This window comes from Armigeres subalbatus, chromosome 3 (assembly GCF_024139115.2).
Source record: "Armigeres subalbatus isolate Guangzhou_Male chromosome 3, GZ_Asu_2, whole genome shotgun sequence".
Taxonomy (NCBI): domain Eukaryota; kingdom Metazoa; phylum Arthropoda; class Insecta; order Diptera; family Culicidae; genus Armigeres; species Armigeres subalbatus.
Genome location: NC_085141.1, coordinates 282868507 through 282896184, shown reverse-complemented (window position 1 = coordinate 282896184; position 27678 = coordinate 282868507). Strand labels below are relative to the sequence as shown.

Sequence of the window (27678 nt, the reverse complement as noted above, 5' to 3'; positions counted from 1 at the left end):
CAAGAGATCGAAGTGGTTCGAAGAAGCGAAACATATGAAGGTAGGAGATCTAGTATATGTGGCAGAAGGCAACCGACGATCATGGGTACGCGGCAGAGTAGAAGAAGTGATGGAAGGAGGAGACGGTCGAGTACGACAAGCCGTCGTACGAACAGCCACCGGTCGACTGAAGAGACCAGTAGTGAAGCTGGCGGTTATGGAAGTGACTAGAGATGGTGAATCAGGCGAGGATCAGAGGAAACCCCTCCCAGATCCACGGGGCGGGGAATGTTCTGGCAGCACTGACACCGCGGACGTGTCGATCATCGTTTGATCGATGAGGCATCCGCTACTGACAGCTGTACCTCGGCGTTTGAGACTCAGAAGAAGAAGAGTTTAAATTATCAATTAGTTGAGAATTTCCAGAAATTAGCAGTTAGCAACCCGTGAAAGAAAATAGTGTTTTCTATTTAATGCGCAAGATATAGTATTAACCAGTTACTTATCTTTTCTACATCGTTGAAACGCGCGAAAAAGTAAACATAAGTGCGTAATTAAAGCAAGAAAGATCTCTAAATTACATTTTTTCCCTTTATTTCCTGGAAGGTAGAGTTCCACGTGGACAACGGGTGGAGCTAATTTTCACTAGTTTCCCAGTTAGCTGACCAGTTTGTAACGGTTCGTAGGAGAGATTAGGCGTAACAGGGGTCGATCGTACGATTAGAAGGGAGAAACAGGTCTAGGAAATACCAAATGTAATAAACCATTAAACCAGCATATAATCATTTATAACCTATACTTATGAATAAAAATCCTTTTTTTTCAGCTTTGAGCTGCAATTACCAGAAGCTGCTGGAAGATTGTTTTTACCTATTCCAACACGTACAGTAATAAAAAGACTGGGAAACGTTCAAATTCACTTTTACTTTATATATTCCATGTATCCCCTTCGTTTTGTGGCGCCATAACTTAAACGCATTTGATTATTTAAGAAATTCAACCATAATAGCGGAAAATAACGAAAATCCACAGACATTTTCGAAATTCATGAGTGCGCGGAAGAGTCGAACGGGGCGGTCCTTAGATCAAAAGAAAGCCGTACTAATCCCCTTTTAAAAACCCGAGACTATGAAAATCGGTCAGCGCATCACTGAGAACGAACACTTTGTACGACGTGCGTGTCGTCCCGGCCTTTAAACCCTTTCCATTATCAACCCCCTTAAAAATCAGTTTGGCTGTAGCTGTTTTGCCTTGGAAACAGAAGCTGTAACTGTTTTGCCTGGAAACAGAATTTATTCAAATTTTAGGAGTTTTATGGATTCCCAGGTTGGTTCCGGAGTTATTCCGGATTTAAAATCGGCGTTAGCTTGTGGTCATTTCGCAGAACGCATACTTTGGAAATGATTATTTTAGATATTTTGATTGGAAACGACGCATAAACTATGCTAAATTTAATCAGGCATTTGATCGGTCCAAAATGTAGCCTGTATTTCGGATTCCGGACGTTACGCTGGAGCTTGTTACGGAGTCACTTTACGGAAATTGGCGAATACCATCTCGCGACACATCAAACTTCATGATTTCATAAGTTATGGCAATCTTTTGTAGTTTTGTACGTCCAGGACCGTTTTTGAACCAATTGGAACTGGTAAATACCATAACTTTTTGAATCATGAAGTTTGATATGTCACGTGATGGGGTCTCAACAAAAAAATCAAGCCAAATAAGCTAGTTTTTTGCAGAAGAAGACGATTTGTGGCTATATAAGCGCTTTACCCTTGGCTTTACCCTTTTCCAATGTTTGTTGGGGTTTACTTATTTTCCATTATTGACCCGGTACTCGGTAAAACCGTTTACCAGTTCCAATCGGTTCAAATACGATCCAAGAAGTACAAAACTACCATAGCATGCCATAACTAATGAAATCTTGAAGTTTGATGTGTCGCATTGTAATCGCCTTTTTTCGTAAAGTGACCTCGTAACAGATTCCGGGGAACGTCTAGAATCCGAAAGATAGGCCATATTTTGGACCGATCTTATTTCGCATAGTTTATGCGTTGTTTCCAATCAAAATATCTAGAATAATCATTTCGGAAATATGCGTTCTGTAAAATGGCAAAAAGCAATCAAGTGGCCAATCCTGGCCACTGGAATTTGAATACATTGCGCTTGTTTTGGTGAACTTTGCGATATTTTGCGAAAGACAAAAAAGTTACATCCAAAAAGATTTTTACCCTAGCGGCACAAGTCAAGCCAAATTGGTTGCAGCAACTTCATTGTAACTGCATTCGGTCACATATACGTTACAGTTACCGATGTGGCACGTGTGTGCAGCTAGGGTATTGAACAGACAACAATATCAAAAATTTGCACCGAAATATCATTTAAATACCAAGATATGCTATGGATAAAATCAAACTAATGGCACTTGATATCGATCACTTATTACAAATAACATATCTTGATATCCTCATGATATTTTAGTGGGTCTGATATTGTCGTCTGATATTTTATCTCTTATATCAATCATGTCCATATCTCATTTGGCTATCTTATCAACATTTGATATTATTGAGCTATTTTCATCTACTCGGGTTGTATGGTAATCTTTAGACGCGATGTTTTTCGTACTACCCTGCCGTACAGCTCATGTATGAATTCCACTAGTTAAAGCGGTAGTTGCAGTAATGTATACAAAAAGATTACAAAATTTAATCATTAAGTTTAATTGATTGCAACTAGCGATTTAACTCCATAATAGAGTTGTAAAAAACATCCTTCTTATAGCCCACTATATAAAACATTTTGAAATTGTGAAAGCCTGAAATGGGTTGTTCAAACTACTAAATGATCGAACCCAAATAACTAAATGATCGTAACCAACCTTGCTCATAGGTACCGTTTTCAGCGAACCCTATTTTTATATTTTTTAGCATTTTTAATTTTTAGACATATCTTTTTTTAATACAATAATATAGGAACGTAGGGTAGTTCCATTAACAATCTGTTTGTGTAGCTTTTAAATACAGACTAAGTCAGTCTATAGAAACAGATGTTGAAATATGTCATGAATGAATAGATCTAACCGGATCAAAATTCAAAAATAAACTTTCAAACTTTAATTCTTACTCTGTCCCTTAACATAGTCACCTCAATACCGCAAAATGTAACGGGAAAAGGATCCCGAACATCTTCTAAAAGTGCATGACAAACATAATTTAGATGATAGCTAGAACTGTAGGAAATATTCCAAATGGAAATAAAACTTCTGCGACCTCTGCGAACCGACTTCATACGTACTCAAGCGCAGAGAAACTTTTTCGCGCTATTTACAGAGCGAGCAGACAAAAACGGTCCTTCCTGCAGTGAAACGATTCAACTTCAGCAGCTGAAAAACCTCAACAGGTGTCTGCCTTTTCACGTTAGTCGTTCGTACCGAAGTTAAACATTGAATGCATGGCAAGTACAGTCAACTAACCGCAATGTGAATTTTGGTTTGACTTGCTCAACTAGAAAGAAAATAATCGCTGCGGACAACCGCGGGAAAACTTATGATGAACCATAAGACTAAAGTTATTAGCGATGTTTGTTTTTCTTTTTGTTTACCGTATAAAGAATTATCCCAACAGTTGATCTGCATCGAACTTATGGCTCTAAGGAACCGGCATCCAAAACCCACCGATGTGACAAATTAGAGTTTTCCGTTCAGTAGAATTCAGCTACGAACGACGGCAACCAGGTTAAATTTATTATTTGAGGGCGTGTTTGGTCGATGGATGGGAAATGTGTGTTACCAGTTCCGTTGCTGTAGATCTCATTTTTCACAATTGATGCTTAATATTGTTGCCGTTAGATCGAAGCTGAAATCTGCGAGGAAAGCCCTAAATAGTCACTACTGTCAAACCATCCAGATGTCTTCTAATACGTATGTTGAAAAATTGTGTCAATATTGAGCGAGAGTGAAAACATGATGTTTCGAGTTATTAACTATTGTTTTGCTCACGGATACTGTTTTGATTCATGTTTAAAAAACAATTAAGCTATTTAGTTTATGATATGAATTTCCTCAACTGTGTAAAAAACTCTTCAAAGTAAAAATGTTTAAACACAGAATTAAGAAATTTTGGACGGTATATAAAAAATGCTTGGATTCACTTATAATACCTGGTATTATAAGTTAAAGCCATTTGCAGAGATTTTTTGCTTCTACAGACTTCAAGATAGAAATCCGAGGTTTCCCAAGGATTCGAATCTTTTCAGAGCACTTAATTTTTTATTTTAAGGATAAAAAACGGAAGATCGTATTCTAAAGTATGCGATAAAAAATGGCTAACTTCGTATGCCAACGAAAAAAAAAAAATAACAAAAGATAACTTAGTGGACAAATTTTCCTGCAATCCTACTTTTATAGCCTAAGAATAAATCACACGGGCTTTCAGATTTTTTATCATCATTCCATAGAATAGACATAAAAAGAGTAAACGTATTCAAAAGAAAAGTTAGTTTAAATTCAATAGCTTTGTATGTTTTGTTGATTTCTGATTGATTTAAATGTTATTGAACAATTGGTTTGATTTACCATGGAAATTTGCAATTATTCTTGTAGCCAAAATGACGAATGTATGTTTGTTTCAACTTTTAAATCCAAGAAGTATATCAAATGTATTTATTCTGTTGTTTAATTCTGTAAATACCAATTATTTAATCAGAAACTGCATTAAACGTGAATCAGAACGGTATCACTAGCTATTATCCAATGCTCTCCTATTTCTTTTCATAGACCCAGAAACACCTACATTTAAATAAGCAGCAAGCTAACAGGAGCAAATAAATAAGACCCGATTTTTCGCACCATACCACACGCACGCCCACCAGCGGGCGAATAAAACATGGAAGGAGGCAGTGGAAGTAGTAACTCGGATCCCCGGTTCGAGTTCCTTGGTTCGTTTGTACAGAAAACGCTAAAATTGAAGCCGGAAAAATGGCACCGTTTAGTCACATTGTAAGCAGACAAAATAGATTTGCACCGCACTTCATTCCTAATGCCCCACGTAGCCCTCACTTAGTTGTTGTTTCGTTCTATTTGAACTTTGATTGAACAGCACCTATTTTTTTTTCCCTGATTACAGTGAAGAGCACAAATCAGTAATGAAGGAATTTTTCGATAATCCGGCATCGTTAGTTCTGATTATTATACTTACCCCATCAGCACAGTTGATTCCAATAGTAAGTTTTCCTATTCAGCAATTAAAAAATAAAGGTACGTATTGAAGTTCCACTTGTGAGTTTCGAATTGTCTTCCAACAAAGTGTCCGTAATATATTACAGGAGTTTATTTTGTTAAGAAAAATACAATAGAAGTACCCCGCGAGGGTTGTAAAGATTGTTTAGTAGTGGGTGATTTAGCGACTCGCACCATTGATCAGCTATCGTGTCTCGTGGATGAAATCTTTGTTCCATTGCTGTCCAACTCAGAAAATCACCAAGGGTGGCCGGAAATGGTTGCACAGGACGTACAAAAGCAGGTTCACAGCCTGAAAAGCACCGTCTATCAAGTTCAGGGTCAAGTTAGTGGACAAACTGTTCTACCAATGCCCGTAGGAGTTGATAAATGTGTGCAGACCGCAAAAGAACTAGTGGTCAATGCGGATTGTTCGATCAATCTCTATCTGAAGAGTGCGATCGAAGGAGTTGTAATCAAATGGGCCACCCAGGTGAACGACGTGATGCTCGAGTCCAGTGCGAATGCATTCAATGGTGGACAGAACCCGGTACCTTCCGCTGGTGAGACTAATCTACGGCATTCCTAAATGGACAAAAAAAAACTGACGGCATTTTTTTTTCTAACGCAGAGATCAATTTTTGGAATAACCGACTGAAGAATCTCACTTACATCTACGAGCAGCTACGTCATGAGAGAATCCGTAGCATGGCACTGATTTTAGAGTTCACAGATAGCGCCTATTATCCTTGTTTTAAGACACTATTCAAAAATGTAGTAACAGGTTGATCAATTAGAAACTTTCCTTTCGCGATCCATAAAATAATCAATAACTAATTTTTCGCAGCTCTGGCTGAAGCACGTGATATAACACTGTACCTGAATCCACTTACTCGGCACTTTCAGCAACTGGAGGATACCGAGTTTTCCGAGTGTAAAGTGTTGTTGAAACCGTTGATGCACGTTGTTTGTTTGATTTGGTCCAACTCACTGTATTATTGTCACTCTGCAAAGTTAATCGGTATGTAAGTCTATTAGCATGAAAAGACCATAAACAGCAACGCTAATTATTTCTTTCCAGTTTTATTGAGGCAAATTTGTAACTTAATCATACAACAGGTAACAAGCTACGATATTTTCAAGCAACGATAATTCCACGACAGTACATACATTAATTATACGCATATTATCATAGAGACATACATACATTGAATTTTGAGCAGTCGAATGAATTTATTTTCTAATAGAACTCGATGTCATTTTTATGAAGCATTTAGAGGCGAATGTATAGATTTAATTAATTTACTACTAAAGATTTTTTATAAAGAGGGGGATTTTAAAGCGATTGGAGGACAATTTTGGTGGCTGCCAGACTTCATCTTCAAATTGAAGCTTGGCAGAAGGAAAGTCGCGCGATTTATATAATCACTCAAATTTTCCTCCGCTTGCTTAAAAATCCACCCTTATATAAAAAAAACACCTTCATCCCTGTCGAATCCTAACGGAACTATCAAATCTATACTTTTGCCGTCAATTTATCCTAAGAATGTACGTTTTAGTTAAGAAGATGAAATTATATAGCATTTCCATATCATTGTATTAGTACATCATAGTTCAAAAATGCCGTACGTACAGTAATAGAGCGTGAAAATGTAACCGAGTTCGACATATCCTCGACGTCCTCAAGAGATTTGTTTTAGAATTAACCGAAATGACTATGTCTCAATGCTTACATTCTCTTGCATGTCAACCCCAAAAACCAAATTAAAAGCCAAATACTGATCAAGTAATTCTCAGTAACGCTTTCACACAATTTCAAAACAATTAGCAAAAGCCTTTTTGCACATAATGATGAAGAGCACGCATCGAAAATTGAGAGTTAGTTCGACCACCGCCCATTGCATTGTGCCGTGGAGTGCCTCAAGCATGCGTGCGTTGTATTTTTAAGTATACTATGTAGGGTAAAACGATATAATATGCCTTCCCTAAGGTAATATCTAAAATAACGTTTTACTTTTCAACGCAAGTGTTGATATAATATTGGTGAATGCAATCCATATTGAGTTTTGTACATGACATATCTGAAAATCAGCCTATTTTGCCCGATTCTCTCCTAAACTCAATTTTTAGTTGAATAAGTCGCGTCACAGACAAACAGACATAACATTCGTCAAATTTCCATCGTTCACTGATTTACTGGTCAATTCAAATAATCATCAGTTGGCCAATCGATCACCCGTGGCGCGCGCATCGTTTTTGCTCGAGTTTGACGTTTGCTCACTACCGCCATCTGGTTCGTGATTTGCCCAACTAAGTGAAATCAACAGATGTCGTTAGTGTTTGAACGACGATGAATTTGATGAGTAAAAGTTCAATGTGTTATGTCTGTTTGTCTGTGGTCGCGTCAAGTACGAGACACTGAAGACGACTACACATGTGTGGTCAAAATACGTATCTGCAAAGATATCAAAATAATTGGTGGAATTAAATGGAGAGTGCTAAACTCGTCCTAGACGGTTAAATATGCTGCTGGAAAGTAATTTCTCTCGTTTAAAATGATCTTCGCTGCTACAACTCTATTCAAGATACATGCAGAGAGCATATTTTAATCGTTTTGTGACTCCAGATTTACGAAATGGCCCATTTTGCCTGATTTTCTCCAAAACACACCATAGAAGCGAATTAATCAACGGAAAATCTTATTTGTTTCTCTCAGAGAGGTCTATCAAGTGTTGATACAATATTGGTAAAATTGATTGCATTGAATTCTATGCGTGAAATAACTCAAATTAGCCTATTTTGTCAGATTCTCGCCTAAACTCATGATTTAGTTAATAAAAACTGGTGGAAAGTAATTTCTCTCGTTTGAAATGATCTTTGCTGGTACAAATCTATTAAAGATACTGTTAGAATATGTCTGTCTGTATGTTTGAATTTGGAATTTGGGAATTCGAGACGGTCGTCTTCCGGTTTGTTAAAACGACCGGAAACCCTTTAATTACCAACGGTCGAAAACCATTCCAAGAATTCCTTCGGGAATTCCTCCAGAAATTCCTCAGGGAGTCCTTTCGAGTGTTCCTCAAAGAAATTCCTCCGGAAGATCCTTAAATGGTTTCCTCCAAAAGTTCCTCAAAGGAATTCCTCCAGAAGTTCCTCAAAGGAATTCCTCCGAAAGTTCTGCAACGAAATTCCTCCGGAAGTTCTTCATAGGAATTCCTTCGAGGAACTTTCGGAGGAATTCCTTTGTGAAACTTCCGGAAAAATTCCTTTGAGGAACTTCCGGGGTAATTCTTATGAGGAACTTACGGAGGAGTTCATTTCAGGAACTTCCGGAGGAATTCCTTTGTAGAACTTCCTTGAGGAAGTCCTTTTTAGAACTTCCGGAGGAATTAACATGACGTGTGTGGCCCCAAATGGCAGGAACGAAGTTATGACAGCAACTCTCCGTGGATGCGTGTGCACGTGTGCACACAATATTTCCGCCGATCTTCCAGCAGCGCATTTTAATTTTACAAAACACAAACCAATTTCTTACGGTCTTCCAGGCTTTGATGTTTTTCAAACCACAAACCATTTTTCCAGCGGTTCAGACGCACCACCACAAACCATTTTTCGACGGTCTTCGAGACGCGTTTTGTGATTTAGCTAACCACAAACCAATTTTCCAACGGTCTTCGAGACGCGTCTTGTGATTTAGCAAACCACAAACCATTTTCCGACGGTCTTCGAGGCGCGTCTTGTGATTTAGCAATTGGGAAAAATTGGGCTAAATAGGTTAATTTTGAGATATGTCACGTGCTCTCCGGCAGCGGCAAATAAGATTTCCCGTTGATGAATTCGCATTTATGGTGTATTTTGGGGGAAATCTGGCAAAATGGGCCCTTTCCAATGGTTTGTCTGCAGTGAAAATATCATTAATCGATTCCTCGGATTTTTTGCATAAGAATGGTAAAATAGCGGCATCTAAATAAGTACCGCTACGGGCCCCTTTATTCCCACTGTGACGTTCCAGACACATGTATTCTGCATTTTTCTAGGAGTTAACTATGTTCCGTTTTGTTGTCACATTAGCTCTCAGCATAGGACCTATTTTGTCACCAAAATTCGTCTGCCCTGTCTCGTGTGAGGTAGAGCGAAAATTTGAATTGGCCGGGCACGCGGAAGCTTTTGGTGCACTTGCTTATTTGGCGCTATGATTTCTATGAGTGCGCGTTTCACAACTAGATGTGCTAGCGTCGTAATCCTTCCAATTTAAACACTGATCTATCACTAGTTCAATTCACTCTAGCGCCTTCTAGTGACAATGTCATACGAAACCTTGTTTCATGTAACCTGCTCGCATAGTGGTGGTAAAGGAGTTAAACGATGGATTTTTCAGAAAAGAAATGTCAAGCTGTTACGTCTGTTTGACTGTGATTTTAACTTAAACTTTTTTTTTGTCTTTATTATCGAGACTTTCAGCCCGAAAACTAATTCTGCAATCAACAGTGAAAAAAATGTTGAATATTATTATGCTGGCATTTCTGCGATATTCCAAAGAATATTATCACAAAAAAAAATCATCGCCTACAATTGGGTCCTAAAGCCCTACATCGTTTATGGTTGCAAACGATAGTGCATCGATCAAGAATACATGAACCGATGTTATAAAAAATCTGATAATTGTCTAAGTCAGATAAAATGATATTTTTGTGTTTCAGACTTTTTAACCTTCTTCGGATATTAGAAAAAACTTACGAATAAGATGTTGGGGTCATATTGACCCAGAAATGTAAATGCTTATAAAACAGTCAAATTATAATCGAATTACAAAGTTTATATACAGTTCGAAAGATAAACTCATCAATTTTGTGGCTATGTGGTGATATGCTGGTTCTGGAGACAATGGCCACCGGGAAACGACTTCCACGGGGACCTTGTCGATCATATAAGGAGAGCATAAAAATCGCTCCATATATGCCATTTGATCGCTAATTCTTCATATATTCTCTTAAAACGGTAATGTATGGTCCATGAGAGGGCTTCCGACGAAAGTGGCCACTCCTGGTACATGCAAGGTGCCCCCCGGGAATCCGCAGGAGGGGACATTTCCGTTTTGGCACCAAAATATACCGCGCGGCGGCTCTGTCGTCATGATTTTCCACAAAATAGATGATAATGCGCTTGAAATCGATAAAAGACCACATTGGCCACTCCTGGTACATGCAAGGTGCCCCCGGGGAACCCGCAGGAGGGGACATTCCCGTTTTAGCACCAAAATATACCGTGCGGCGACTCTGTCGTCATGATTTTCCACAAAATAGATGGTAATGCGCTTGAAATCGATAAAAGACCACATTGGCCACTCCTGGTACATACAAGGTGCCCCCGGGGAATCCGCAGGAGGGGACATTTCCGTTTTAGCACCAAAATATGCCGTGCGGCGGCTCTTTCGTCATGATTTTCCACCAAACAGATGGTTATGCTCTTGAAATCGATAAGTGACCACATTGGCCACTCCTTGTACATGCTAGGTTCCCCCAGTTAACCCGCAGGAAAGGACATTTCCGTTTTAGCACCAAAATATACCGTGCGGCTGTTCAGTCGTCATGATTTTCCACAAAATAGATGATACTGCGCTCGAAATCGATAAGTGACCACATTGGCCACTCTTGGAGCCTATGAGATGCCCCCTGGGAACCCGTAAAAGGGGAAATTTCCGTTTTAACACCAAAATATGTCGTGCGACAGTTCTTTCGTCATGATTTTCCACAAAATAGATGATTATGTGCTCGAAATCGATAATTGACCACATTGGCCACTCTTGGAACCTATGAGGTGCCCTTGGGGAACCCGTAGAAAGGAATATTTCCGTTTAACTCCAAAATATGTCATGCGGTGGCTCATTCGTCATGATTTTCCACAAAATAGATGATTATGCGCTCGAAATCGATAATTGACCACATTGGCTACTCTTGGAGCCTATGAGGTGCCCTCGGGGAACCCGTAAAAGGGGACATTTCCGTTTTAACAATAAAATATGCCGTGTGGCGGCTCTTTTATCATGATTTTCCACCAAACAGATGGTCATGCGCTTGAAATCGATAAATGATCACATTGGCCACTCCTTGTATATGCAAGGTACCCCCGGGGAACCCGTAGCAGAGGACATTTCCGTTCTGGCACCAAAATGTGCGGTGCTGCGGCTCTTTCGTCATGATTTTCCACAAAATAGATGATTATGCGCTCGAAATCGATAAGTGACCACATTGGCCACTCTTGGAGCCTATGAGGTGCCCCCGGGGAATCCGTAAAAGGGGACATTTCCGTTTTAACACCAAAATATGCCGTGCAGCAGATTTTTTTTTTAAACTTTAATATCGTGATTGTTTATTTTACAGATAAGTACCGTGCGGCAGCTCTTTCGTCATGAAAATAGATGATTATGCGTCGCAATGAAAATAGATGATTATGCGCTTGAAATCGATAATTGACCACATTGGTCGTTCTTGGAGTCTACCAGGGGCCCTCAGGGAACCCGTAGAATGGGATATTTCCGTTTTAACACCGAAATATGCCGAGCGGCGACTCTTTCGGTGTGTTTTCCCACCAAAGAGATGGTTATTCTCTCGAAATCGATAAGTGATTACATTGGCCACTCTTGAACCTATGAGTTGCCCTTGGGAAACCCGTAGAAAAGGACATTTCCGTTGAACACCGAAATATGTCGTGCGGCGGTTCTTTCGTCATGATTTTCCACAAAATAGATTATTATGCGCTTGAAATCGATAAGTGACCACATTGGCCACTCTTGGAACCAATGAGATGCCCAAGGGGAACCCGTAGATGGTGACATTTCCGTTTTTATACCGAAACGAATAAGTGACCACATTTTCCATTTTGGAACCTATTAAGTACCGCCGTGGAGCTCATAGGAGAGGACATTTCCGTGCTTACTCTTACTCTTACTAAGGGCCGATGCCCACGTAGCGTGTTTTCAAGCTGCGTGCACGCCGCGTCCACGCAAGGTACCCGGCATCAAATGTAGTCGTGCACACGTTTACGTGTGCATTACTCCATTTGATGCTGGGTACCTTGCGTGAACGCAGCGTGCAAGCAGCGTGAAAAAACTTTACGTGGACATCGGCCCTTAAAGACATGCCGTGCAGCGGCTCTTTCACTATAGTTTTCCATCAAATAGTTGGTTATGCTCTTGAAATCTAATATCAACCCGGGGGAACCCCAGGCCCAGTTTCGGTAATTGTGGAGTGCCGTGAAGAATTCATTGAAAGTGTCTGTGCACACAAAATCTCACTCACTTTTTAGAACTTTTCCTCAACCGAATTGCTCGCAGTAAATAGCATTCGACGAAAATCCTGCCCTATTGTTTCCTATTGAAATTAGCCAGATCAGACTATGGGCTCCGAAGTTATGGCCAAAATACTAATTTGAGCAGCTGCATGGGAAAATCACTTTTCTGGCACGTATGCTCATCCGATTGGCTTGCAATAAGTTGCGTTCAGCAGAAAATTTTAGAATGCAAATAAACAAATATGAAAAATAAGAGATACCTACCTATTAGTGTTATATTAGACTTTTCTTATATATTCCTCAACCCTTTTGAACGAACGATAAAGGCACCATTACCACTAGGTAGATTAATCTTGTTTTTTTTATCAAATAGGTCATTCATTCTGAACTTAATATCTACAACCTACAAGGTACCCGCAGGAGTCTCACAGAAGGAGAGATTTTTTTTTATATCGAAATGTTGCGTTTTCATATCATTGTCCACGGCGATCGGTGAAAACCTCAAACTTCTATGAGTCGATATTGAATGGAACTTAGACTAATGGTAATATCGAGATGCGGAATAGAAAATCCTTGGAGAGCTGTTCGAAGGAATCACCACAGTAGCCCAGAAAAGAAACTATTTTTTAATTTGACTCAGTACTCAATTTCAAATGAAGAACAATTTCAAGCGCATAACCAACTTTTTGAAGACTTGTGGCCAGGGTAGACAATGATAGACGAAAATAGAGCTGCCGCAAGCGGCACAGAACATTTGATATAACCATGAAAATGTCCTCTCCTACGGGTTCGCAGGGCATCTCAAAGGGTAGACAATATCACTAATCAACTCCAAGCACATGACCATCTGTTTGGTAGAAAATAACAAAGAAAGAGCCACCGCACGGCATATTTTGGTGTTAAAATGGAAATGTACTCTTCTACGGGCTCCCGGGGGCACCTCATAGGTTCTAAGGGTGGACAATATGTCAATAATCGATTTCGAGGGCACCTATTTGGAGGAAAATCACGACGAAAGAGCCGCCGCATGACATATGTTGGTGTAAAAATGGAAATGTCATTTATCTACGTGTTCTCCGAGGGAGCCTCATAGGTTTCAAATGTAGCCAATGTGGTCACTCATCGATTTCGAGCGCACGTCCATCTGTTTGATGGGAAAACACCAAAAAACCGCCGCACGGCTTATATTGGTGTAAAAATGGAAATGTCCCCTTCTACGAGTTCCCTGGGGGCCCCTCATAGGCTCCAGGCGTTGCCAATGTGGTCACTTATCGATTTCAAGCGCATTATCATCTATTTTGAGGAAAATCATGACGAAAGAGACGCCGCACGGCATATTTTGGTGCTAAAACGGAAATGTCCTCGCAAACGGGTTCCCCGGGGGCACCTTGCCTGTACCAGGAGTGGCCAATGTGATCACTTATCAATTTCAAGCTCATAACCATCTGTTTGGTGAAAAATCATGACAAAAGAGCCGCCGCACGGTATATTTTGGTGCTAAAACAAAAATGTCCCCTCCTGCGGATTCCCCGGGGCACCTTGCATGTACCAGGAGTGCCAATGTGGGCTTTTATCGATTTCAAGCGCATAACCATCTATTTTGTGGAAAACCATGACAAAAGAGCCGCCGCACGGCATATTTTGGTGCTAAAACGGAAATGTCTCCTCCTGCGGGTTCCCCGGGGGCACCTTGTATGTACCAGGAGTGGCCAATGTGGTCACTTATCGATTTCAAGCGCATTATCATCTATTTTGTGGAAAATCATGACGACAGAGCCGCCGCACGCTATATGTCGGTCCTAAAACGGAAATGTCCCTCCTGAGGATTCCCCGGGGGCACCTTGCATGTACCAGGAGTGGCCAATGAGGTCACTTATCGATTTCAAGCGCATAACCATCTGTTTGGTGGAAAATCATGACAAAAGAGCCGCCGCACGGCATATTTTGGTGCTAAAACGGAAATGTCCCCTTCTGCGGGTTCCCCGGGGGCACATTGCATGTACCAGGAGTGGCCAATGTGGTCTTTTATCGATTTCAAGCGCATTATCATCTATTTTGTGGAAAATCATGACGAAAGAGATTTTCGGCATATTTTCGTGCTAAAACGGAAATGTCCTCTCAAACGGGTTCCCCGGGGGCACCTTGCATGTACCAGGAGTGGCCAATGTGGTCACTTATCGATTTCAAGCGCATAACCATCTGTTTGGTGGAAAACCATGACAAAAGAGCCGCCGCACGGCATATTTTGGTGCTAAAACGGAAATGTCTCCTCCTGCGGGTTCCCCGGGGGCACCTTGCATGTACCAGGAGTGGCCAATGTGGTCACTTATGGATTTCAAGCGCATTATCATCTATTTTGTGGAAAATCATGACGACAGAGCCGCCGCACGGTATATTTTGGTGCTAAAACGGAAATGTCCCCTCCTGAGGATTCCCCGGGGGCACCTTGCATGTACCAGGAGTGGCCAATGAGGTCACTTATCGATTTCAAGCGCATAACCATCTGTTTGGTGCTAAAACGGAAATGTCCCCTCCTGCGGGTTCCCCGGGGGCACCTTGCATGTACCAGGAGTGGCCACTTTCGTCGGAAGCCCTCTCATGGACCATACATTACCATTTTTAGAGAATATATGAAGAATTAGCGATCGAATGGCATATATGGAGCGATTTTTATGCTCCCTTTATATGACCGACAATGTCCCCGTGGAAGTCGTTTCCCGGTGGCCATTGTCTCCAGAACCAGCATATCATCACATAGCCACAAAATTGATGAGTTTATCTTTCGAACGGTATATAAACTTTGTAATTCGGTTATAATTTGACTGTTTTATAAGCATTTACATTTCTGGGTCAATATGACCCTAACATCTTATTCGTAACTTTTTTTGTGGGGTCGTTCCTGTTGCACCTTAAAATACTTTTTTCATGTCAGATGCTTCATTTCCACAAAATATTAAAAGTCAAGAAATTTCAGAACGATCGGATTATCAGGTAAAAAGTTATTCTACTTTGAAGTTTCGTTTTGGGTCATATTGACCCCAACATCTTACTAAGGTTAAGACATCTTTTGGGCTGAGCAAAGTTTGTTACTGAAAAGGCAACATATCAGAACGAATGAACCATCAGCCCAAAACGTCAGGCCCATATATTAACTGTCAAAGGTTGAGTCAAGTGCCCTGCGGTGTTTTGCTAGTGCGTTTGAATCATATTATTCCGTACGTCAAACAAGACCGAAAATGTCGAGGAAGCATTTTCCATCTATTTTTAAATTTCAAATTAAACAATGTTTCTTCCGAATTCTGAGTCGGGAGAAAAACTGACGCGTTCAGTTTGATAAGCTTCATCGTTCCCTGAGAGAAAATCGAATAACGATTCTTCATTCTAGGACCCAATTCTGAACATTTAGCAATATTAGATAACTGATCGAACATTAGGTTCTGAAAAAAATCAAAAAATCAATCTGATTTTAGACTTCAGAAACTCAAAAATGTTCAGATTAGTTCAGATTTCTATTCCATTCTAGGCATGGCCTGAGATGAGATAAGACATCTGGTTGTCCTTTTTTGCAACCACTTTGCTGTCAGAAAAGACCACTTCTGATTCGCCGATTTGACAAACGCCGGCAAATACAGCGTCGCGTTCATTTCCAGACGGGTATTTTGTTTTTGCTTTCGCCGTGTGGCTAGTAGTCGAGAACTTTTCATCATCGGTATTGTCATAAACAAATAAAATCGGTCAAACTAATTATTTCCCTTTTGTAAACGTGAATCATGTATAAAAATGCCTGATTTAATTATGCAAACAAAAGCAATCATGAACTACCGTTCAAAGAGTAAGTATTTGATAATTAATAGTTGAGGTTTATTCGTTTTGTTCTCTCCTATTCATTCAAAAAGAGATGGTCACACTGCATTGCTCGTCACAAGAATCGTGGTGAAAATTGTGTGAGGGCATTCAGCTTCGAGTTGTCTTATCTCATCTCAGGGCATCGCATGTGACTGCTTTTTGCCTCACATATTCAAGAAACGCAGTAAGGTACCCCGGGGCAAGTGAAAATACGGGGTAAGTGGGTACTATGGCTGCCGATTAATCGGTGAACGTTTTTAATGGTAACAATGTTCTAGAAAGATGAAGCAGAACTATCAACGAATTCGCCTGACACAAAAATATTTGGAATCAAAACCATTTGCGGCTCCATACTAATGGTATTGTTTAATCATGACTTTGAACTACCGGCAAAAGCTATTACTTTTATTTTAATCCAATGGATTTCCAACAAAATAGTCGTTTCTAAATTCATCAATGATGTGGAGAGTGAATATTTTGAGCAATTAAATAATTGTGTGACATTGAAAACGATTTAAAAGTTTTGATTAAAGCCAAAATCTGCAATTTTCACTTGCCCTTGAGTTTTAACATACATGGGGCAAGTGGGACATATTTGAACAACATTTTCAATAGAGCCATTTTAACTGTTTTTAAATTGATGTCTAGTGAAAAATAACTTCGACACTCATATATCTTATGGATCTGAATCAAATGCAGTTGATATCATTGGTTTCGTTGTTAAGAAGTAGTGTACAGTTGATTAACCAAATCTGTATTTTACTTCCTGAAAATGATCTCCCTCATGAAAAAAACAATGGTTATAACTATGCGAAATTTTCCGTTGACAGTGCAAACAATCCCACAAAGATCAACAGGTTTTGTCTTGTGTTTTGCTATTTTTAAACTTCGCATCAGATTAACAGATTTTCAGATAAATAAAATGCTTAAGGCATAAATTGGCCATTTCGTTCTATTACAAATTCACAACACTGCGCATCGCCTGAATAAAAAAACGTTCCTTTTGAAGTTCTAATTTATGTAACAATTTGTGTTCTAGGCAGAGAAACATTCATTCGAAAAGTGATCAAAGATTTGCTTATCCTTTCCATCCAACACATTTGGTAAAAAAAGTAAGCTAATGGAAAGCAAGGCAACAGCCAATTAATCAGTAAACCGGCTGTTGTCTTGTTTTTATATTTGCTAACATTGTAATCCCTTTCTTTTTGCAAAAAACAAAAGTCTGACAAGCAATAAACCTCCATCCATGATCTGAAATAATACGACTCAAAAATTATATGAACATTTTATCTACATTATTCAAATAAGTTACGTTCGACAGTATAAAGTAGAATAGGTCCCACTTACCCCGTTTGAAGGGGTAAGTGGGTCCCACAGGTAAATTTATTTATATCACAAACAATATTTTTTATAACTGAATAAATGGCTTACAACACGTCTACACTTCAACAACGGAAGCATATAATGATGTATCCGTGGTTAATGTCCTGAAATACCCTGTTTTCTAAGTATGCGTTAACAATTTTGCTGAACTAGCGTTTTTTTAGGTCCCACTTGCCCCGGGGTACCTTATGCTATGCGTTCCAAAGGCAATTCGATGTGTGTATACTTGTAGGAAATTTTTTAGAAACATTTACATTTTTCCTAATCAATATTTCACATTGATTTTATTTGAAAACTTAAAGAAAAATATCCCATATTAGGAAACAAAAAACGAAACCGCGTGCAACGTTTAATTTGCGAATGTATAATGAAAATCTGTGAAGGATTCTGTGAGCATTTTCTACAAGAAATAACTCATGCCGTTCATGCATTTTGCCTTTCTAAAGCATCAGATTCATATTTGTGAAATGAATTAAAAAATGGATAATAAAAAATGTATGTGTCCAGTTTTCAGTATGTACGGAAAATTGTAAGAAATAGAATGGAACGAGACTGCCAATTCTCTCATGAAATTTGAGTTTGCTGCTTTAGTTTTTACGAAAAAAATGCAGATTATCAAATTTTTTTACCGCATATTTCCCGACATTTTTCAGGTAATTTTCAATTTCCGGTTTTTCCTGGTTCACCTTGTTTTCCCCATCACCCTGTACGTGGAACTGTTTTGTAACACAGTAAGCGCAAGATCTTGCGGCTATAATGAAAATAAAAACACCATGTCCTCCTTTTTCATTAAGAATCAGATGTCCTCCTTTTGCGCTAAAATGTCCTCCTTTTTGAAAATTTTGAGCTAATAGTTGCATAAATAACTATTTCTGATGAGATTTTAGTCTAACAAACAATAATACAACAGAGATCCATTCGCAAACAAAACGTTGCACACGTTGGCGTTTCTGCTTCCTAATCTGCAATATTTTCCTCCATGACTTAGTATGGTAAAAGACGACTGGAAATAATTTCCATGTAAGAATTACGGCTATCTCAGTCTAAAGACCCATTAAACGGTTAACGTTTTTTCGGTCATTGGATGCGGCCTTTTCAAGGGAAAAATTGGTCAATCGTTTTCGTAAGATATAGGACGAGAACGATTGACCAATTTTATCCCTTAAAAAAGGCAACATCTAGCAGCCGAAATGTCGGGCAGGATAAAACGTTAACCTTTTAATGTTTTTTGAGAACGAGACAGCTGCAATCCTTGCAATTTTCCCTATCGAAAATGAAATGCGTGAATTACAGTAATACAGGTGTCGAAGATACAAGAAGAATCGAAATAGTGAGCAATGGATTAGGAAAAAATGCAAATGCTTCTGATAGTTTTCTTCAAGTTTACACCCATCGAACTGCCTTATGCTAGAACAGAACCTAATGTTCGGACAGTAATATATTGCAAAAAATTCAGAATCATAAACGATGAACTTTTCTCGTTAAAATTCGGTGGAATACCGCTTAAAATGCCAGCATAATAATATGCAACATTTGTTCACTGCTGATTTCAATTGAAGCTCAAACCTTCCCATTATTAAAATGGTGCAGCTGGTAGTTCATAACTCGATAGTGATTTATATAGACTAGGTATATTGCGACTGTTCCATTTGGAGATGATAAAGTTAATCGTATGTTAACAAAGTAAAAGATGTCGTATTTGCGTCGACTTACAAAGACTTTTTCCAATAGACTTTCGTGTGCAAAATTCTGTTAAATATGGTCGGGGTTCAGCCAAACCGCACCAAGCGGCTTTTTGACTGACTTGTGATATTTTGTCCGCAAAAGGAAAACGGAATGTATTTTATGTCAATTCATGAGTACATTTGTTGTAGGATATCCTCAGTTATGGCGTTGAACGATGTCCGATGTGATTTCTGATTAATTAAATCTGTTACACGAAAACTTTGGCCAAAAAAATGGAAATTTTGCATTGGCGCTTGGTGTGATTTGGCAGAACCCCGACAATATAATATTCTTGATCATATTGAAAACCAAAAATCAATCGACGTTTTTTATGTCCTCCTTTTTTAACCAAATGTCCTCCTTTTTCGCTACGATTTGGGTGAATTGTCCTCCTTTGGAAAAAATTTCACATGGTCACCCTAAGCAAATTTACAACTTTCTTGAAGAATCTGTCAACAAATGCACAACATAGGGGAACTGTTCCGTTTTCCATCTCACTGAACATATATTCATCTTATCGTGGAACAAAGAAATACGGCACCAATTTCGTCGCTTCTTTTTGCTAACATGCGTGCTCACTGCTGAAAAAAATCACAAAAATAATAAACAAACCAAATACCTTTTCATTACTTTGTTTTTCGTGATACCAATATCGGAGCTATGAGATGAAGTCCAGGAGCAGTAACCCTATGTATACAACAAAGTCATTTTCATTTCATTTTTTAGGGAACATGCAGGGGACTGCTAAATATAGAATGCTGCTCAGTTGAGGACAAAGCGTTTTGTCACCGTTTAAACGTTGTTTAAACATTTTGGCAAACAGAAAATCACTATTTGTGTAACTTATTTGTTTTGTTTCTGACATGCAACAACCTATAATTATCCAAGAAGTCATTTGTAATGCAAAGTCAAAAAAGGAACGAAAGTGAAATCTAGTATGTTTCTGAACCTGGAAAGTAACTTTAATGGGACATGATGTAATTTCAAAGTATCCAATACAATCTATTAAAAACAAGACGCTATTTAAAAGATGTTGCGCATCATGCTTGTGCTAGAATATAATGTGTTCTCATCATATGTTCAAAGCTATTCAATAAATCCCCGAAGTAAGACATTAAAATTCACACTCGCTTCTGAAGATTTATCAGCTTGTATCAAATATGGCTGCTTGTGGTACTTGGGATAGAATGTGTTCAGGGAATATGTTCTGTTCCGTCCAAGAAATGACAAGGTCACATTCTGTTCTAACGCATGTAGATCCTAGGGCCTTACCCCAGAGATTTCTTGGATAACGCAGAACATATGTAATGATCACATTCTTTTGTAAGGACCACAAAGAGCATGTACCACTTTTGAAACAAGTCGACACATCTTTGGCTACACGTGTAGGCCTTATGGCCTTTCCCTAGGGAATTTTTGTAAAACTGAAGCCTTATCCTAGAGGTTTCGTGGATAGCACAAGAACATATGTATATTATATTATATTTATTCAGACTAAGGCCGAAGTAGCCTGTGCGGTATATAAGAGTCTTCTCCATTCGGCTCGGTCCATGGCTACACGTCGCCAACCACACAGGCTACGGAGGGTCCGCAAGTCATCTTCCACCTGATCGATCCACCTTGCCCGCTGCGCACCTTGCCTTCTTGTGCTCGTCGGATCATTGTCGAGAACCATTTTAACCGGGTTACTGTTCGATATTCTGGCTACGTACCCGACCCACTGAAGTCGTCCGATTTTCACGGTGTGAACGATGGATGGTTCTCCCAGCAGTTCATGCAACCCGTGGTTCATTCGCCTCCTCCACGTGCGCCATCTGCACTCCACCATAGATGGAACGCAGCACTTTCCTTTCGAAAACTCCAAGTGCGCGTTAGTCCTCCACGAGTATCTTCCAGGTCCCGTGTCCGTAGAGGACTACCGGTCTAATGAGCGTTTTGTAGATTGTCAGTTTGGTACGGCGGCGAACTCTATTCGATTGGAGCGTCTTGCGGAGTCCAAAGTAGGTACGATTTCCAGCCACTATGCGTCTCCGAATTTCTCTGCTGGTTACGTTTTCGGCAGTTACCAGTGAGCCCTAGTACACAAATTCTTCTAGTCCCCCCCCCTGAAACTCGAACTACGCACATCACACGATCCATCGTCGCTTTGATCAACCGTGTCAGTTTATTCGGAAATCCGTGTTCGTCCATTAGCTGCCATAGCTGGTCCCGATCGATTGTATCATATGCGGCTTTGAAGTCGATGAACAGATAATGTGTGGGCACGATGTATTCGCGGCATTTCTACAGTACTTGGCGAATGGGGAACACCTGGTCCGTGGTGGAGTGTTCGCCCATAAAACCCGCCTAGTACTGCCCCACGAACTCCCTTGCAATTGGTGTTAGTCAGCGGCATAAAATTTGGGAGAGTTGCAGGCGGCGTTCAGCAATGTGATTGCGCGGTAGTTGCTACAATCCAGCTTATCGCCCTTTTTGTAGATGGGACACACGACACCTTCCATTCACTCCTGCGGCAAAACTTCCTCCTCCCAAATCGTGGTAATGACCCAGTGCAGCGCTCTAGCCAGTGCCTTACCACCGTGTTTAAATAGCTCTCCTGGTACTTGGTCAACCCCAGGGGCTTTGTTGTTCTTCGGCCGGCCAATCTCCTCCTGGATTGCCTGGAGATCCGGAGCCGGTAAAATTATGTCCTGTGCGCGTTCTGCTAGGTCCATAACCATACCGCCATCTTTGTCTGCCACATCGCCATTCAGGTGTTCTTCGTAGTTCTGCCGCCACCTTTGGATCACCTCACGCTCGTTCGTAAGAAGGTTCCCGTTTATGTCTTTACACATATCAGGCTGTGGCAAGTGGCCCTTACGTGAACGGTTTAACTTCTCATAGAACTTTCATGTGTTATTAGCGCGGTACAGTTGCTCCGGCTCTTCACGGTCTCGATCTTCCTGCTGGCGCTTGTTCCTCCGGGAAATCGAGTTTCGTCTGTTCCGCGCCCGTTTATATCGTGCCTCGTTCGCCCTCGTGCGGTGTTGCAGCAATCTCGCCCATGCTGCATTCTTCTCTTCTACTAACTGCTCACATTCGCCGTCATACCAGTCGTTTCTCTGATCCGGGGGCACCGTGTCAAGTGCAACGGTTGCTGTGCTACCAATGGCGGATCGAATATCTCTCCAGCCATCCTCAAGAGACGCTGCGCCTAGCTGTTCTTCCGTTGGAAGTGCCACTTCCAGCTGCTGCGCGTAGTCTTGGGCTAGTCTACCGTCTTGTAGCCGCCCAATGCTAATCCGCGGCGTCCGACTTCGACACGTGTTGTACACCGTCGAGAGTTTTGAGCGCAGGCATACTGCAACGAGGTAGTGGTCGGATTCAATATTCGCACTGCGGTAAGTACGGACGTTCGTGATGTCGGAGAAGGATTTACCGTCGATTAGAACGTGGTCGATTTGGTTTTTCGTTTCTTGGTTAGGTGATTTCCACGTGGACTTGTGGATATTTTTGCAGAGAAAGAAGGTGCTTCGGGCTACCATTCCGCGGGAGGCTGCGAAGTTTATGCATCGTTGGCCGTTGTCATTCGATACGGTGTGCAGACTATCCGGTCCGTTTCCTCTCTTCCTACCTGTGCGTTCATGTCACGATTTGACGTCCCGCGGTGGGCATCCATCGTATGTCTGCTCCAGCTGTGCATAGAACGCTTCTTTCTCGTCGTCGGGTCTCCATTCGTGTGGGCAGTGCACGTTGATGATGCTATAGTTGAAGAAACGGCCTTTAATCCTCAGCTTGCACATCCTTGCGTTGATTGGCTGCCACCCAATCACGCGTTGGCGCATCTTACCCAGCACTATGAAGCCGGTTCCCAGCTCGTTGGTGGTGCCACAGCTTTGGTAGAAGGTGGCCGCTCGATCCCCGCTTTTCCACACTTTCTGTCTTGTCCAGCAGATTTCCTGCAGCGCTACGACGTCGAAGTTGCGGAGATGTGATTCATCGTATATTATCCCGTCGCAACCTTCGAAGTCTAGCGACTTGCAGTTCCATGAGCCAAGCTTCCAATCGTGATCCTTTATTCGTCGCCTAGGTCTTTTCCGATTATATCGAGTCGCAGTATCTCTTATATTGTTCGTAATTATTGGTTTTCCAGACGGCTTATTGGGCCTGCGCAAACCTCTTGTCTCGTTCTTTTTTGAATGACCCGGAGCAAATACTGTGAACACCTTTTATTCTAAGGACCACAAAAAGCATGAGCATATGCAATGATAAAGCATTACAGGACAGCAAAATTGCGGCTAATGAGGTTTGGAAAAACCACGACCAACACATTTATTTTAATGAGAAAAACAAACATCGAAATTAAGTATGAATGCTGGTACACCCAATACTTTTTTACACGGTTGGTATTCTTTAAATTCTCGATAAACCTGAATTTTCAATTATTTTTTTAAATGCCCCCTGAATTTTCTTTGATTTTTTGCGAATTTTTTTCGTGGGGTTAACCCATAGTTTCATTGACGCTAAAGGTCTCAATCGACTCAAACCCAACCGTGTAAAAACAGAACCGGATGTATTGCTCTTTTTAGTATCAATTTTCACGCTCTATGTACGGTAAAAGACTAGATTCATTGTGCTACATTACCAGTATGTTAACTATATTTGTAATATAATGTACTATGTTTGATCTGGGAAAAATAATACACTTACGGTCAATGGAAGAAAAAAAGTTTCTAGCATAAAAATCTCTATTATTACGGTGGAAGTCCTTTGAGTTATTTAATGTATAAATTTCTATTCTCATGGTGTAATGTAGCTAATTTAAAAAAAAAATAAAAAGATCAGATCTAAAGCCAATTTTAAACTTTTATGATGTTTTTTCAAACATTTTATGTGCCGGAATATAAAGATTTGTTGAATTTTTCATGAACAGCTCAAAGCATTGATAGTTTCATATTTTTACAATTCATTCATAAGTTCAATGACTGATCGTTAATGTATCACATAATTTCATGGTAGCAATCTGAGTTACATCTCAGAAATATTTCGAAAATATGGGATTGGTGATCATGAACTTGTTGAGCTTCTTTTTCATTCGCCATCATTCCACTTCATACCACACATCATGTTGAATCAAGCAATCATACTTGTAGGCCAAACGGTTCCTCGACCCGTCATCGATCTTCCATAGTGACATCGATGAGGCCATGCAGCGTATATCGCTGTCGATTCAAATTCTCAAGTACTTCCGTACCGTGTACGACGAATACAAAGACAACATCGCTCCGTTCTTTAAAGACCGCCCTGTGGTCAACTGGACTTTCCACCCGAACGCCGTTTTTGAGAGATTCAACGCGTTCCTTGAACGACTGTTCACCATCCAGTGGTTCTTTAATACGGTGATCGAATTTCTCAAGCTTGAGAAAGTTGAAATCGGCGGCCTGAAAGGGCGGGCACTTAGCGCACGCATCACCGGCGTTTCCGTTGAGTTCAACCAATGTTTTTCGGTGTTTGCCTCGAAAACCTACGACGTGTTGGATCCGGACGATCCGACCTTCAAAGAGGACTTCGTCAAGTTCCAAGATCGCATCCTGGAGCTGGATTTGAAACTAGCAGCCATTCTATGTCAGGCATTCGATGATTGCCACAACTTGGAAAGTGTTTTCAAGGTATTTCGTAAGCTCGATTATTCAATCGAAGGTAAATTTTCGAACAGAGGGGTTCAATATATGTTCGATTTTACAGCTGATCAGCATAGTTGGAACCGTGCTGGATCGCCCGAAGATCCGAGAGGAATTCACCGGCAAGTACCGCCAGATATTGTACATGATCGACGAAGAGCTCAGCACTTGCGAGGATATCTTCGATATGCAAATGGAGTACCATCGCAAGGACGGGCATATATTCGTTGATCGAAGTGCTCCTCCGGTAACGGCTTGTCTGCGCTGGGTCCTACAACTAACTAACCGGATCACTAAGCCGATCAAGCAGTTTCAGACTTTGCAGCACCCGTAAGTTCGACTGTCGGAGTGGGGCGGGGTAGATAAGAGGAAGTTATTCTTCGCGCTTTGTATCCATGTTGCAGGGTTGTGCAGTCGGACGAAGGCTTGATTCTGGTCATCCGATACGATGAGCTGATTGAGAAATTGAAAGCGTTCGAACGATCGATCTTCGAAGCATGGGCAGAAACGGTCGACGAAACGATCGAGGAAAACCTGGACAAGCCGTTGATCGTGAGGAAACGTAACAGTGCTGAACTGGCGCTGAATTTCAGTCCTCATTTGTCTTCGATCTTGAGAGAAGTTCACTATCTTCGCCTGATGGAGAAAGAGGGCGTCCCTGATCGTGGGCTGGAGTTTTCTGAAAAAAGTGATGTATACCGATCGTATACTTTGAATTTGGAGAAAACTGTGGAATGGTACAACAAAATAAGGCGTAATTGCACCGAGGTGGAACTGGAATTGATAAAGGGCGAGATAAAAGTGATCGACGAACTACTACAGAGGGCGATCAACGAGCTTACGTGGAATTCTGAAGGTGAATGATTTTGTTTGGTATTATATGTAGTAAATACTTAGTGTAAAGCTTTTTTTTTGCAGGAATCACCGAGTACATGATCAAAATCCGTAATCCTGTTGAACAACTGCAGGGTCGTATGCAAAACATACAAAATAATTTAAAAGAAATTCGTTCGATTATGGCATCATGGGCAAAGTCGCCGTTGTTCGAAAGGAAGGATTCCAAGAAGGATACAGTGCTATGCTTGGAAGAACGCAACGACCGTAAAACAAAGCGATATGCCGAATTGGACACTGCTGCAACTAAGGTTCACCAGTTGCTCAATGCGAACATGCATTTGTTCGGAATGGATGAAACACAGGATGAGGACAATTGGGTTAAATATGTCAAATTTGTTGATAACATTGTTTATGAGAGTTTGCTTTTTATGATTGGCATCAGGTAGAAAACCCTCAAGCATCAATACCATTAGTTCAGTACAGCTATTTTTGTTAATTTTCAGCATGGGATATCTTGTTGAGAACATGGATCCGAACAATAACCTTGCACCGCTGTTTGAATCCAGACTGGAACTACTGGAACCGGAATTGGTATTCGTACCATCTCTAAACCCAACTGATCCAAATGGTTTCAATTTTCTGCTGGCTGCATTAGTTACTGACATTACATTCATGTCCTCATTAATTCCGAGATTGCTGAAAGAGGCCGCCGAAACCTATGACGAAAAAGTGATGCACAACACCGATATTCAAGACATGAAGGTGGAAATTCTCCAAGGAGTAGACAGAGTGATTCAAGAAGCTGCTCAGTTTTGCCGCGACTTTGAACGCTACAGTTATCTATGGTTGGAGGATCGTGAGTATAGTATGGAAATATTTTTGGAGTACGGCCGTCAGTTGGAAGCAGATGAGCTGGAATTGATTGCTAACAAAGATCCAGAAGCACCACAACCTTGCCAACCAACAATTGAGGCTTTCCGAGAGCAAATTGATCACTATGAGTCTCTATACCTTGAAATAGAGAAGATAGAACCATTCCAGATTTTTAACGCGTGGTTCCAAGTAGATGTTAGACCTTTCAGGCAGTCGCTGTTGAACATTGTCCGAAAGTGGGGCAACATGTTCAAAGATCACCTTGTTACTAACGTCACGTACAGTCTCACGGATTTGGGCAAATTTATCAGGAAAGCAGACGAAGGTTTGCTACAGGTTGTGAAGGAAGGTGACTACGATGGGTTGGTCAACATAATGGCGTACCTATTGCACGTTAAAGAACGCACCGCAACTACTGACGAAATGTTCGAGCCCATGAAGGAGACCATTGAGCTACTGAAATACTATGACATGGATATCCCAGAAGAGGTCAATGTGTATCTGCAAGAACTACCGGAACAGTGGGCCAATACTAAAAAGATTGCACTCACTGTTAAACAGCAAGTTGCCCCTCTGCAGGCGAACGAAGTTGTCGGCATCCGCAACAAGATAGCCGCATTCGATGTGCACATTACCCTGTTCAGAGATATCTTCCGTACATACGACTTCTTCAAGTACGATTGCACATTCCCATATAACTTGTTGAATCGTATAAACGGAGACATGGAAAGTTTGGAGAAGGATATGCAGGATATTCACGAGTCCGGTAGCCTGTTCGAAGTCCCGGTACCGGAGTTCAAACTGTTGAAGCAATGCCGGAAGGAAATGAAAATGTTGAAGGTATTTTGAATACTTATGGCTTTC

At 40.7% G+C, this 27678-nt stretch overlaps 1 protein-coding gene across 1 annotated transcript in view; it reads left to right on the top strand.

Annotated features, from left to right (window-relative positions):
* LOC134224676 (dynein beta chain, ciliary) overlaps positions 1–27678 on the top strand; it is an 82211-nt gene that overhangs the window by 18216 nt on the left and 36317 nt on the right. Inside the window, exons 2-12 of the mRNA XM_062704165.1 lie at positions 4760–4981; positions 5109–5239; positions 5308–5763; positions 5832–5984; positions 6048–6221; positions 6282–6319; positions 24577–25092; positions 25169–25434; positions 25509–25960; positions 26023–26383; positions 26445–27654. Coding sequence (XP_062560149.1) covers positions 4869–4981; positions 5109–5239; positions 5308–5763; positions 5832–5984; positions 6048–6221; positions 6282–6319; positions 24577–25092; positions 25169–25434; positions 25509–25960; positions 26023–26383; positions 26445–27654 — 3870 coding nt within the window. The 5' untranslated portion in view covers positions 4760–4868. The remainder of the gene's footprint in view (positions 1–4759; positions 4982–5108; positions 5240–5307; positions 5764–5831; positions 5985–6047; positions 6222–6281; positions 6320–24576; positions 25093–25168; positions 25435–25508; positions 25961–26022; positions 26384–26444; positions 27655–27678) is intronic.